The 14240-nt window shown below is 39.7% G+C and overlaps 1 protein-coding gene across 4 annotated transcripts; it reads right to left on the bottom strand.

Annotated features, from left to right (window-relative positions):
• Nucleotides 1-84: 84 nt before the first annotated feature.
• On the bottom strand, nt 85-13443 carry LOC125817731 (histone-lysine N-methyltransferase ATXR3). Of its 4 annotated transcripts, none has more exons than XM_049497275.1 (20): nt 12561-13443; nt 10899-12464; nt 10738-10794; nt 8131-9249; nt 7402-7763; nt 6727-7260; nt 6552-6652; nt 4273-5323; nt 4079-4150; nt 3832-3942; nt 3646-3746; nt 2969-3068; nt 2764-2859; nt 2378-2545; nt 2171-2296; nt 2003-2056; nt 1620-1867; nt 1422-1530; nt 1025-1327; nt 85-576 (listed from the first exon to the last, which is right to left on the bottom strand). In XM_049497275.1, the coding sequence occupies exons 1-20, from the start codon at nt 13276-13278 to the stop codon at nt 400-402; spliced, it is 7173 nt and encodes a 2390-aa protein (XP_049353232.1). In that variant the 5' UTR covers nt 13279-13443; the 3' UTR covers nt 85-399. The 4 variants fall into 4 exon arrangements, with proteins under 4 accessions (XP_049353232.1, XP_049353233.1, XP_049353234.1 ...); XM_049497276.1 differs by having other exon boundaries at nt 12609-13443; XM_049497277.1 differs by having other exon boundaries at nt 12657-13443.
• Between the last annotated feature and the right edge of the window lie 797 nt (nt 13444-14240).

The raw sequence follows: 14240 nt of genomic DNA, 5'->3' as shown, positions 1-14240 counted from the left end.
GATACAGATAACGCTGTAAAACTTGCCGTTATCTTTGCTGCCATTTTACAACTCGAAAAAAAAAGAACAGAATTATTTCACCAAGACTGAAAATACTATATCTACTTAATCCATTTACATCTAAAATAAAGATTAGGAACTCATTCACTAATTTTTCTTTTCCCATGACAATGAATTACATATTACAAAACTGATCAAGAATGAAAAAGGATATAGAAACTGTACACAAGAATCAAGTGATGAAGCAGGCAGCATAAAGAAATCAAAGACTAGAAGCAATCACCTATTCTCCCCTTTCCAATAGGGAGAGGGATTCGATTCTAACATCGAACACCGTTTCTCTAAGCAATCAGTATCCTAACAGCAAGTGTTGTCCTACTAATGCTGCTCCACAAAATTTCATCTATCCCACTTGGCCTGAAAGATTGCAGGTCTATGCTTAAGCCAATGTACCATCTCCCTTTCTAGAGGAGACTTGTTTAGAATACCATCCAGCATAGGACTGCCAAATACATTGGGACTATTCTTAAATGACCATATCCGATCCTTTGGCCATGCTCTCTGCGGCTGCTTCTCCTGCCAAGACAAGAAGTAAGAAACTTGAGTTGAGGGGAAGCTGCCCACTATATAATAAATGGAACTGGTGAAATTGACTGAAGCTATACACCCAAGCTTATCAAGCTAGTTGTATAAAACCCCCTATGTGGTTCACAATATTCATTGGCTGCCCAGTGTTGCCTTCTAAATGTTAGGTGGGGTTTGCCAAGATAAACAATGAGATGCATGGGGAAAAAAAGAAGAAACTCACAGCAAGAGAACACAAGCACAATAAATTACAGCACTGCGATCAACAACTAAGTCACACTTATATTATTCTGAGTATATTCTTCCTAAAGGGTATTGGGCATGTTCTGCTTAGAAGGCATTCCTCTACTAAAACATATGGCATCTAGCTGTAGGTTTCTTCTGCAATAGACAACAGACTAAATAGAGGTTGCTCTTTTGAAACTAACACAAGGCTTACCATTCTAGAGAGCATGAACTTCACAGTCCTTGGGCCGTAAACACGTTGGCGGGATGGCTTCTGGACTTTAGCATAAAAAGAGCCAGCTTCAGGTAAAGACAAGCAACCCCTGCTCGCCTTGAAAAGACAATTCTCCGGATCTGCATTAGCTTGGTTATACCAATAAAACAGCTGTCCTAAGCAATAATTTTCACCATATGTCTTGCGATACTCGTGAGTACCAGGTCCCAGCTTATCAGTATATTTGGGTCCCAGGTCTAAAGGACTTATATATACAGGAGGTGAAGTTACAGTCTTGTATTCCTGCAAAGAGAGAAGATATACAAGTCAAAACCTCCCAATGCCCAGTGAAAAGGATATATACCCAAAAGAAGTTTGACAGGATCAAGTAACATACTCGTATCCTAAAAAAACACTTTGTATAAGCATATAAATGAATCAAGTCAGCAGCAGCATCATGTCGAGATTTGTATGAGCATGGAAGATCTCGGACCTCATCTCTCAACCTAGAACAAGGATGTGCAAGTCAAGAAAATTGTTTTTTGATAAAAATAACATAGCTAGAATATCATGGTTGACAGTTGACACTACTCACCATATTAAGGATTTTCGAAGGCCCGCCTCGAGATCATCTGACCTGGATGGATCATGAGCTCGAATCTTGGCCTTGAGATCATTTAGCATACTATCTTCCAAATGAGGAGCCATACATTGAAGCAGCTCCTCAACAAGAGACCCCTCTCCTCTCCAGATAAAAGAAACAGCTTCTTCGGGATTAAGCCTCTCAAGAGGAGGGGGAGCCTTTTCGGGGTCACCAAAAACACATCTCATTACATAACGCACCTGCCAAAAGCACATCAGCAGCTCTTAGATTTAACTTTATCTCAACACATCAAAAAAAGTCCTCAGCAGCCAATTCTTAAGCAAGAAAAACAGAAGGAAATGTAAGGATGACTTGGTCAAAAAGGAGAGTCGAACCTTGTCAAGAGTCAGAGCCAAGTTCTGAAGCCTTTGGTTGTAAACACCCTCAGCCTGTATTATTCAAGAAAAGATAATAATTATAAGAAGAAACCTTTGCACATGCAGATGGAGGGAATAGAAATGGAACTATAAAACTCCATCTGACATCATGCATTGCATACTAACCTGAATCTCAGATTCGTTTTTCTCAACTTCCAGACAAACATCTGAAAAGTATTTCTTCTTCTCTTCCAAATTATGTTTGAGTATCTCATCGGGAAGCTTCGTCCTCTCAAAATTGATAAATCTCACCTTCAATAATAGCATATAATTCAGAAAATGCTAAAAAAATGAACAATGGTAACCTATAATCAATTCAAAGCAAAAGCATACCAAACGAGCTGAATAAGCAATCAACCAATGTGGCAGACCAGCAAGTAAACAACTTCCAAGTCCAGCTTTACCAAGATCAATATAATCTTCTTCAGAAACTGAATTCAGTTCGCACGCCTCTAGCATCAGCTGGTGCCGGTTAAGTAACCCATGGTACTCCTGGAGCACCTGCAGACAACAATAATGATTCAGGTGAGGAGAAATAGGACTGCTGAAAGGGCATTAAATATGATTTCCAACAAAGGTGATCATTCAAATGATCAAAGCATTTTCCTTTTAAGTAAAAAATGTGAAAATTCCAAAACACCAAATAACCTCAGTCATATAACAGCTTAAGGAGAAGCCAAGGTTAAGATAATTCTTCAAAACTAAGATGGAGAATGTACCTTCAGGAAAGCCCCTTCACCTGTAAGATTCAAGTAACTTCCACGGCAAACCTGGCTGCCGCATAAACAGACAGACGCTTCATACTCTTCTTTACTCTGTAGCATGAGACACCACCATTTAACCAAAATTATCCACAAAAAGGAAAAAAAGAGAAAGGCCCTATCCTCGAGCTTAACAGATCTTTAACATTATCAAAAAACTCACCTCTGTAACAGAATTGTAATCAAAAGTGACCTCTTCACCATAAGCAATTGGTCGTGTACTATAAATTCCAATCTGATACTGACCATCAACAGCTGTTACTCTGTTCACAAAAAGGTACATAAAAGTCATGAGAAAGACTATAGTTTTAAACCAGTAAGGGGAAAAAAGAGGGGATGATACATAAAACACACACGTATTAACACATCTCTTAGGGGAAACCATAATAACACTGACATTAAACTGTATTTCAACCTCTTTACCAAAAAAGATAAGTCTTACAGACTTCCCTTTTCTCTGGGAAAGCAAATATCAGTTAAACGTCGACGCAAAAGGCACAAGCAGCTGAAACAAATGGTCAAAAAATTTGTTCCAAGTACAGACGGATCCAGGATGTTTGACCTATAAGAGGTTCTTAGCACTAACTTTACTTCTAAAATCATGGGTTCATATCTAATATTTGTTGAAATTTTAGTGGGTTTTAAGACATATAACTATGTGCTTCGTCAAAAATACTATGTTTGAATGAACCCACTGGCTAAGGGCTGCATCAACTACTGTCAAAGATTTCCCACTTCTCCATTTTTTGTATCTATTTTTGGAATTGCAAAAACATGTGATACATGGGTTCATAATATCGGTTCGAAATAAATCACACTAGAGCAAAGGAGGAAACTTACTTTGCTTCACAATTAGGTCTGCACGAGTGACAAATTCGACTAGCATAGTTAGCTTTGTGCATTGCATCAACAACAACTAGATCATATCCATCAGCATCACCCTAACAAGAGGAATTATTAATAGGGTTAGGAAAAAGGTTGAAGCAAAAAAAAAGAATAGAATGAACCCATATCAACAAAGGATACCTTTGGCCTCTCAAGATAAATATTGTAAAACTCCGGTGCAGGATCATTGTTATTCCTTTGCAAGGAGCGAATTCCATCTTGCTTCTCAAACCATTTCCAAGCAGGATAAACCTGTATGTCTCGGGAGAGACATGATTAAAGTCATCTTTTAGAATGTACAATTCTCAAAGCAAAATTAAGTAAAAGGATACTCAAAACCTGGAGGAATTGTACAGGCATAATCCAGAAGAAAGCATTTTATCCTTACCTCCCCCAAGAATTCGACGACAAAATCTTCCTCGCTGAAGCCACCTTCTTTGTTGCACACAACCCCAAGACCCTGACAAACACGTCACAAGTTCATCAAATGTTGGAAGAAACAGGATGGGCATTTTACCCAAATACAGAAGTAATAAACATTTTTTTTAGGTCTCAGAAATAACTATTATTCATTATCCTTACCTTTCTATAGGCAACATAATTGTCCTCTGGACGAGTATCAATGGCATTCAGCATGAACTGGCATAAACGTACAGTTCTCTTGTCCTGATCTTTGTCTGCAGTTTCCAGAATCTCTTCGAAAACAGGCTTCAGAGAATATATCATTGGTGTGTGACTGCCCGTGAAGCGCCGAACTTGCTTGTTTAGAGTACAAAGGAGCACGTCTTCAATAAACAAATGCTTGTCCAGTAGAGACCAATCCGATTCATCTGGCATGGAATCGAGGAGAAGATTATGAGTGTATGGATCAATACCATAGACTTCCTGCTCTATCACCTCTTCTCCAAGTGTTTTCCTTGGTTTATAATCCTTCACTTCTGGAATTTCCATATCAGACTCCTCAGTTCCATTCTTCTGCACACTAAGCTTCCCAGCATAATCCTCTGGCAAAGAAACCAGCATCTTTCTTTTCACTTCTTTCTCATCAGCTACAATAACATAATGATCGATGACTTCATATTTCCTTGTAACCGGAGGGACCAGGCTAGCCTTCGTCATGCGAGCACCCCATTCACGTTCGTCAGCAAAAGAATCAAACCCATCATCTGGAGTAAAATAATCTTTTGATTCTGCAGCTCCACATTCTGATCTTAAATCCAAGTCACTTTCTGTCTCTGAAGCAGTACTCTCGTTGTCACTCGAAGTATCACCAGAAGATCTGCTAAGATCATCAGATGTTTCACTCCCTGAATCTAAGGATTTCAACCTCAACTTGGATAAGCGTCTTTTGATCTCTCTATCACTTGCAAACTCTCCATAGTCGGATACACCATTAACATAGGAAGATCCATTGCTTCTGTTGAAGTATTTCTTTTCAGACATTCTAGCAGGATTCTTTTTGTATTTTGTTGTACTAGAAGAGAAACCTGGAGGAGACTCATCTTTCGAAGTCTTCATCATCTCATCTCTTGTACTACGGAATGACTTGGGATCATCTTCCAACCTAGTAGCGAGACGGATAAATAGTGCAATAATGCGATTCATGTCTTTGGCATCACCACGGTTTTTTGATCTGAGCCACAGCATTTGTAGAATATCAATCAGAAATCAGAATTTTCAGAAATTATGTTAAAGTAGAACAGAAGTGCCACACAAAAAATTGAACCATTTGCACCATATAGATTAAAAAATTTATCGTGTAATTACTCCACAACCACCTTTCCCTTCATTCATCAACCACACAAGAGGGAAGACGCGAAGAGGAGAACAGAAAAATGCAGTTTTGGCGTTGGAAAGCAGCAAGGAAGACAAAAGCATTCCCTAGAGGATTGAACATATGGACTATGTTCCTTAATGTGTGTGGGTGCACTGGGTACATCCAGCAACATTGAAAGAGGCTATATAATCAGTTGGAACGGGCAGAGGGCAAAGAAGCAGCTTAAAGACTTCCGGAGTGCCGTCTCTCAATGCATTTCTGGTCATTATGGAAGGAAAATTATATGTTTTGAAAACAAATGTACAGCAGTACACTTGGTCAAATTTAAGCCTGCATCTTTCCGTATTCTTGGTGTAAACATGAAGGTTTACTGAAATGTAATACTTTTGTTGACTTTCTAGATCCCTTATTTATCTGAAGGAAACAGAAGCCTTCTTATGTGCATACTCTAGCACTTTCTTGGTGCAATCAACAAATTCTCACTTTAAAAAATTGCAGTACAGGTCCGCTCATTATCCCTGATTCACACTTTCAGTCCCTCTTTGCACCTTTAGCCTTTTAGTTCCCTACCCAGTGACTTGAATCCTAAAGAAATAGGCATTAATGGATCTGTAAACCAAGGGCTCATGTAAAAGAGTATTTCATCATTTTTAGGGATCATTACTAACAGGGAACAGTGATTTTATCAGATCTATATTTCTTTCGGAACATACTGTTTTCCTTAAAAATGAGACTCGAACATGAATATTGCCACTTTTAAAAAGGCAACCATGACACTATTGAATGCAGGTTGACGAAGTTGCTAGAGTTCAGCTAGTTTTGTATATTATTGGGGCTAAATTGGTAAAGTTTTCCAAAGATAATTGGGTACAATGGACTAAGGATTCATACAGTTGATCCTGGCTCGTTTGGGATTGATTGTTGTTCCTGATTGATTAAATAGCACAATTAAAGGTACAATTAAGGTCAAATAGAGGTATCAAATATGCATTGATCTCCCAAAACAGAAATTCACACAATTCTGCAGTTGCAAAGATATGCCGACACTAAAAGAATCATACACAATACGGAATGCAAAACTTACTTTAGCGCATCCCGGCACATTCGACTTATATCCTCTTTGGCAGATTTCAAGCCACGACTAGCATAATATCCACTTCTGATTTTCTCCTCAATCTCTCCGACCTAAAGAAAAGGGGACAAGGTTTAGAAGCATCTAAACAGTATTTAGAAAGAAACTAAGCAAAAACTAATAGTACCTTTGGAACAAAAAATTCGAAGGTATTTTCCTTCATTATCTCCCTTAGACTTGAGGCAAGAAATTCCTTCATCCTCTTGAAACAATTTCTTGATTTCCTCATTGCCAAATGCCTCAATTGGGCATCCCTAGATAGCATGGATGAGGACTTTCTAGCATCGAAAGCCTTTGAACGTTTATACAAGCTCCGGCGGAAAAACTGGTTGGCAAACTCTCTCTTGTCCGAACTTTCCAAGTAGTCTCTCAGTCCAATTGAATCATCCATCTGATTTTCCTGACTATTATAAGTTCTATAAGATGATGAGGTTCTATCAGAAATGTTTTTGAGACTCTTAACTTTCAAATTCGAGCTCCTGCTCCTAATCCAAATAATATTTGGAAATTTAACAGCAACATCTTCAAGTTGGCTGCAACCTCTAATATCTATATAGGATAAACAAGAGAATGAAAACAGAACATCCTCAAGCATTCTGGGAGTTATGCTGGTACAATCACGTAAAACCAAGGAAGTTATCTTTTCTTTGTTGTAACCATTCTGCAAAAAGAAAAAATAAATAAAGAATCTGTTACTGTGGAATCATAATTTCTTGACAATTTTCTACTTGTTAAATGTTTCCCAATTTGGGAGCCAGCAGGAGAGAAAAAGCAGCAGAATGTCATGAAAGCAAAAGCATACCATTATCGTCTGCATCATGGAATCAGTGCAACTGGAAGCAACAGATAACAGGTCAACCTGAGGGGAGATACCCTTATAAATCTTTACTATGGATCTCCAATGCTTACAAGTTAAAGAAGCATAAACAAGAGATTTAACATCAGCTTTAAGGAAATGAAAGACCCGTCCAAGCACACGATCATCCAGTAGATCCCAGCTTCCATTTTTTATTCCAGATGTAGTAATGGTTTCTCTATTGAAAGTTTCATCACCACATAGATCATCAAACTGGCATTCATCATTCTGGAATACCGATATGTCCTCTTCCATTTCATATTCTTCTTCACTTCCATGGCACCTCGCCTTTTTGCTGGCACGAAAATCTATCAGAGAGAGATACTTTAGAGAATGAGAAGCAGCACATAAAGGGGGAGAAAGACCAAAAAAAAGGAAGAAAATAGTTGAGCAATCGAGTCCTTCGTAGCATAACAGACCCTCTCCTTTCTGAATCCAGGTTGGCTTGTGGTTTTTTGACATAATTTGGAACGAAGATAAATTTCTTTAAATCACAAATACATACAAGGGACAGGGAAGGAGAGGAAGAGGTTCAAATTCTAAGGAAAGAAGCGACTCATTCATCATATGCAACGAAGTTGTAACAGAAAGCGGGCGTATGACTCAGACATCCTAAAGGCAATCGCATTACAATAAAAACTAACAAGCGAATCTTCTGAAGCAAGGAGCACGAACCTGGATTGTTCTCTTTCTTTGGTTGTCTTGCATTTATCCAGGGATCCAGGACCTCATTAATAGCAGCAGCAAGTTCCCTGCTCTTGTATGACTTCATGACCAACTCATGAAGCTTTCCTTGGGTATGCCCGATAAACTGAGGATGCATGCCATGAAATGTGCAAGGAGCACCACTAGGTGCACTTTGTAGAGAACTCTCCAACTCTGACTCAGAAGCTCCAAGAGTCTCATTGGGTGTTTGGCACATCTTTGACAGATCAGATGTCTTTGAACTTGAAGCAACTGGGACCCAGATCCTATCCACCCTTCTGAAAGCACTGCTATTTTCTGGTATAACACCTTGATCAACCAATACCTGCAACTCAATAAACGAGAAAGGCCCTCTTTCATGCCCAGCCCCGTCAAGGTAGTACCACTCACCTAAATGTAATTGTAACTCATCCGCTGAGCAAAGACGATCCTTTGGAATAATTAAGGGCATGATGCTCTTACTGGAACCATGTGATTCTTGGTCCTGCCTACTTTTCGAGCGATAGACGGCCTCTTCTGACGACCTCTTAGTATCACCAGTCACCACATATGGTCGTGATGACCTCTGAGGATGCCTATCTTTTCCTCTAACTTTAGTGTGAGGAGGCTCAGATACAAATGACCCATGCTCCTTAACTACACATGCATTTATCCTGATCACTGGAAGCATCATCCCTTTAGTACCCCTTAACACTGGAGGTTTAGATTGATTGGGTCTTCCAACAACGTTACTATCATTCCACTCATCAGGAGTAAAAGCCCATGATGGAAGATCAAGCTTTCTGCTGTGTGACGGGTTATACAATTCATCTTTCTGCAGCCATCTTGGGTCTTCAATCCCAGATTTTGACATGAGGCATAGAGGATAACCATCATTAAGAACAAGTTTCTTTTTCCACAGCCTATCTTGTGTCGCATCATCAATTCTTTTCCAATCACCACCCTTGCATGACCACAGACCAGAAAACAATTCAGCTGGGTCACTGCAGAAGAAATCACTTTCCTTATCACTGGTCCTTGGTTCTGTGGATTCTTTCTGCACCTCTGAACTAGGTAAGAACTCATCTGAACTTTGATTCCAGTGTTCCCCTACATAAGAGAAACCAATGCATACTTAATCATAAACTTCCTTACCAACAAGATGGAAAAAAGTGTATACATCTGATGCACACAACATAGTGGTTAAAGCAATCCAAAAGCATATAAACAAAATGACATGATAAGGGACCAGTCCTGAAAAAAACAAACTCTGAATATATTCAAGTCCAAACACAGTTAGAAGAAAAGTCAATCAACCGCATAACAAAAGTTCTGATACAGATACTAAAAAACATATATACAAGCCTGTATACACAATAAAGATATTATCTTTTACATCTACCTGTACCACATAAAATTCCATTCAAGAGTAGTTTTAGGTTTTTCCTCAGCCCCCCACCCCCCAAAAAAAATTACATCAAACATTTTAGTCTCAAAAGTTAGGAGAGAGGCTGATCACAGCCAGTGACGAAATTGGGTGTGCTGGAGATAATTAGACAACCTCTTCAATGATGCAAGTAAATTATCTACAGAAAAAATGAAAGAAAAAGAAATGCAAGATCAAGTTAGACTTGGTACAATCCGGCCTCCAAACTTTTTCTCTCTCCAAAACCCCAGGACAGGCGAACAACCATAGTTTCTCTATTTTAATAAGTAGGGATAAACAAATATAATTGGTATGAAAGTAAGTTATCTATAAAAACAAATGAAAGAAAAAGGAATCCAAGATCAAGTTAGACTTGGTACAATCAGGCCTCCAAACTTTTTCTCTCTCCAAAACCCCAGGACAGCGAACAAACATAGTTTCTCTATTTTAATAAGTAGGGATAAACAAATATAATTGGTATGAAATATTGACTGTCATTAATTATTTCAATTACAAATCATAAGGAAATTAATAGATTGCGACTAAGATAGGATGCACAAATTAGCTGATACCTCAGGGTAACTTCAAACTGATCAAAAAAGAAAACAGATCTAGCTGAAACTCAAAATGGCAAAGTAACATAACAATATCATCTCCTTCATCCAAAAAAATAAAAAATATAACAATCTCATCTCATGGTATTAAACCCCACTTCAATCAAGCTAACAACTGCTACTATTCACAATTTTCCTCCTTTACATTCAAATTAGCTTCAGACTTGCTTGTATGTTGCTTTGAGAAAACTGCAGTTGTCGTTCAACAAAAGGTACTGCTACCAGTTTCAGAAAGTAAACAACCATAGCCTAAATGAGTGAAGAAACAATCGTATAATAGACAAACATGAGATTTACCAAACAAGTACACCAATATTAAGTAGTCAAATTTCCACAGGAAAGATAATGTTTTCAGCAATTATTATCTTAGGCAGAGAGCTAAGAAAACTAAATCAGCAGTAATACCCCACGAGCTATATATTCTCCACATACGCTTCAATAAAAGATGATCAAATAACTTCCTTTATCACATAGGCATAGCAGTGGAAAACTATACCCCTTCAATGATCACCAAGGAGATATAGAGTTGAAGTAGAAACAAAAAGAAGAATTACTTACCTTCAACACTTCCCCATTTCTCCCACTCCACATGCTCCAAGGTCACTTGCAGCACTTCTGCAGAAGAGAATAGCAGACGGGAATATTAAGTGTCAGAAGAAAAAATCTGAGCACTACCATGAATAGAGAGATAATTCTAAGAAAAATCATGAGTTACTCACCACCAATAATCTCCAGTTCCCTGCCAGGAGTTACAGAAAAGCCCTCTAATAGTGCCCCTACTCTCTCATCAATATGATGTTCGAGAGAAGGTTCAGCTGCAGTCAAATTATCCCCATGACATGGTACAATCTCTGATGAAGGAGGAAAAGTATCCACAGCTACCTGGTCATTAAGTTGAGCTAGATCACACTTATCTTCTAAGACATTACCAGAAGCCTCGGGAGGGCTCACCATCTGTGTAACTACATCTGAAACAACTGATGGAAAATTTACAGTTGCCATAGGAGAAACTGCATTCTCAACAGTAACCCACCTTTCACTATCTGCGTGTTTGACAAAGTGGTCAGCCACAATGTATCCCTCTTCCACCAGTGACTTTAGCTTGCATAATCTGGAAGGTCCTTGTTCCACACCAAACTGATCGACGTAATACCACTTTCCAATGGTTCCTTCTGCTACAGTTGTAACATGTGGTGGGGTATTGCATATATCCATGTCTTCTTCCATAGATGCCGCCTCCTCAACAGCTCCACTTTCCTCTGAAGGCTCCAAGGCATTCACTGCAGGACATTGAGGCAAACCATCATTGTTTACTGGATGGTTGCCACTTTTAACAATTGAGCAGTTACTATTTTCAGGACAGCTTCTAACCTCAGAATCCTTAGCAAATTGATCTTTCATACTGACATCCTTTTGGCTACTGAACTTTCCTTCATGCTTTTTGCCTTCAAAATGACTTTCCTTTTTATCACTTGGTCCACTTTTCCGACCTGTGTCTCGATGATAAGTAGTCCTACTCCGATCACGTGGGGACGGCTCCATGAAGTTTGGTGTCCTGTCCCTCCTATGATGGTGGCGGCCTTGATCTTGTGGGGACCACTCTGAATAACTTGGGCTCCGGCTTCTATGATCATAATGACGACTCCGGTCATAAGGAGACCTACTGTGATCAAAGTTACGGCCTCGATCATAGGGAGACTTCTCACGGCGGGCTGGGCTTCGATCCCAGTTATCAAGATGGCGGGCCCGGTCACGTGGGGACCTCTCCAAATGACGAGGACTGCTATTAAGTCTGTCATAAGGAACTTTAGATGTCTCATAATGCCTGGAAGAATACCTGTCAGGTGGAATGTTCCTATTAGAAGGAGCATTCTTGTGCAACTTCTCAGTAGAACGCCGCAAACTGTGATCTGCTGTGTATACAGCTCGACTTCCATCATCAGAAAGTTTCCTGCTTTTTGAACTTGAGAAGTCATCATACTCACCCCGGAACTTACGGTCATTTTTATCTGAATCAGTACCATGCCGTTTTAACCTATTACCTGAGAAGTATTCTCTTGCAGGATTATTGCCATTTCTCAGTTCGCTCTTGGAAGGACCTTCTTCTCCAACAATCTTGGAACTAATCCTTGGGTTCCTTTCTGGAATGCTAGGTTCATATCTAGATAACCTCTTCATATGCTGAATTCCACCACTTCTACCACCATCTTTCTCCCCAGAATGCTTACCTGAGGAAGGTGGTGTCCATTCATGGTCATTTCTCCATCCTTTGTCCTTGGCCGAAGGTGGCGTCCATTCACGGTCATTTCTCCATCCTCTGTCCTTGGCCGAAGGTGGTGTCCATTCAAGATCATTTCTCCACCCTTTGTCCTTGGCCAAAGGTGGCGTCCATTCACGATCATTTCTCCATCCTTTGTCCTTGACCGAAGGTGGCGTCCATTCACGATCATTTCTCCATCCTTTGTCCTTGACCGAAGGTGGCGTCCAGTCTAGGTCCCCTTTCCAACCCTTGTCTTTACCAAAATCATACCTGCGTGTTCTGCTATAGTTAAAATCATCCCTTGCTGAGCCCTCACCTTTCCGCCACCTATCAGGTACAAATTCACCTGGTTCATAACCAGGTTCATTCTTATCAAACTCCCCTTTTCTGTCAGACTTATCAGAAATATAGTTAGCCTTTTCCCATTCCCCTTTGCGCCACCTTCCTTTGAGAAACTCCCCCCTTTTAACATCAGGTGTAATCTCCCCCTTCTCAATTTCACTCTTTATTTCGAATTTTCGCGAAAATGATTTCTCCGGAACAAGTTGTCCGTTGTCCACAGGTAAAGTACCCAATTCACCCTCCTCAACTTCATCTTTTCCAGCGTCACCATTAGACTCAATTTCTTTAACAACACTCTTAGAACTCAAGTTCACTACTTTTTTCTCCCGCTTTGCTTTCATCTTACCATTCATCTTTTTTTTCTTCTTCTTCACAGTTGCTGTAGTAGAATTTAAAGAAGAAGTACTGAACGTGCTGTTGTTAGTCTTGGGTCCACAAACTGAAAAACGCTCCATAATATGCTGTACAGGCACACATGCAACGCCTCCATCGCCCATGGAAAGCTCAAAGCTCTTCCCCACCGCCAAAACCGCACCACAGTCGCCAGAACCAAACCCTAATAATTTTCTTCTTCGCCAGGGTTGTTTATGCTCATACTGCTCCAAACAAATTCAGCTTGTCCAATTCCAATATCCGCCGGGAAAAAAAACCCTAGAAACATCCACAAAGCACATACAACAAGAAAAACAAAGATTAAACAATCAAAAATCCAGCAAATTAAGAAGAAAGAACAGAATGTAGGGTTTTGAAAAAGAGGGGAAAACTAATAGGTGTAAAATTGAAAGTTCTAGGGTTTATAATGTGAAAGAGATACATACCAGTTGAAATTGGGAGCTGAGTCGTGAGTTGTGAGATCGAAGAAGAGAGCTGAGTCAAACTCCGAGTCGAATCGAGTTTGTTGATTGTAGAGAAGAAGAGGAAGCGCGGGGGATCGAATGGATTGTTGATTTTCGCAGAGAACGAATCTCTATTTTTCGCCTTTCTCTTTCTTTTTCTCTCTCTGTATAATACTAATAATCACTATTATATAGTTTTATTATATTTTCATCGAGAGAATTTTCTGGTTCGGGCTGGGCTTTTGGCCTGAGAAGAAAGAAAGAAAACCTCAGTCAGTATTTACCCCTTTTTTTTTGTACCTTGTATAATTTTATGTAGGCACTCATAACAGCTTTCTACCGGAAATGGTAATGTAAAGGGCTTTACACGGCGGCATTAGGGTGAATTCGAAATAGTTGAATTTCACCATGGCATCGGCGAGAATTTGAAATAGCCGGATTTCAGTGGTCAGCGTGAATCCGAAATAGCCGGATCTCAGTGGTCGACGTGAATCCGAAATAGCCGGATCTCAGTGGTCGGCGTGAATTCGAAATAGCCGAAGTTCAGTGTGATCGCCATGAATTCAAAATAGCCGGATTTCAGTGGTCGGCGTGAATTCGAAATAGTCGAATTTCAGTGATCG

The sequence above is a fragment of the Solanum verrucosum genome, unplaced genomic scaffold (genome assembly GCF_900185275.1).
Source record: "Solanum verrucosum unplaced genomic scaffold, falcon-dt-bn FXZP01000280.1, whole genome shotgun sequence".
Lineage (NCBI taxonomy): Eukaryota > Viridiplantae > Streptophyta > Magnoliopsida > Solanales > Solanaceae > Solanum > Solanum verrucosum.
Note: the sequence above shows the minus strand (reverse complement) of the source record. Positions and strands in the feature narration are given on the sequence as shown.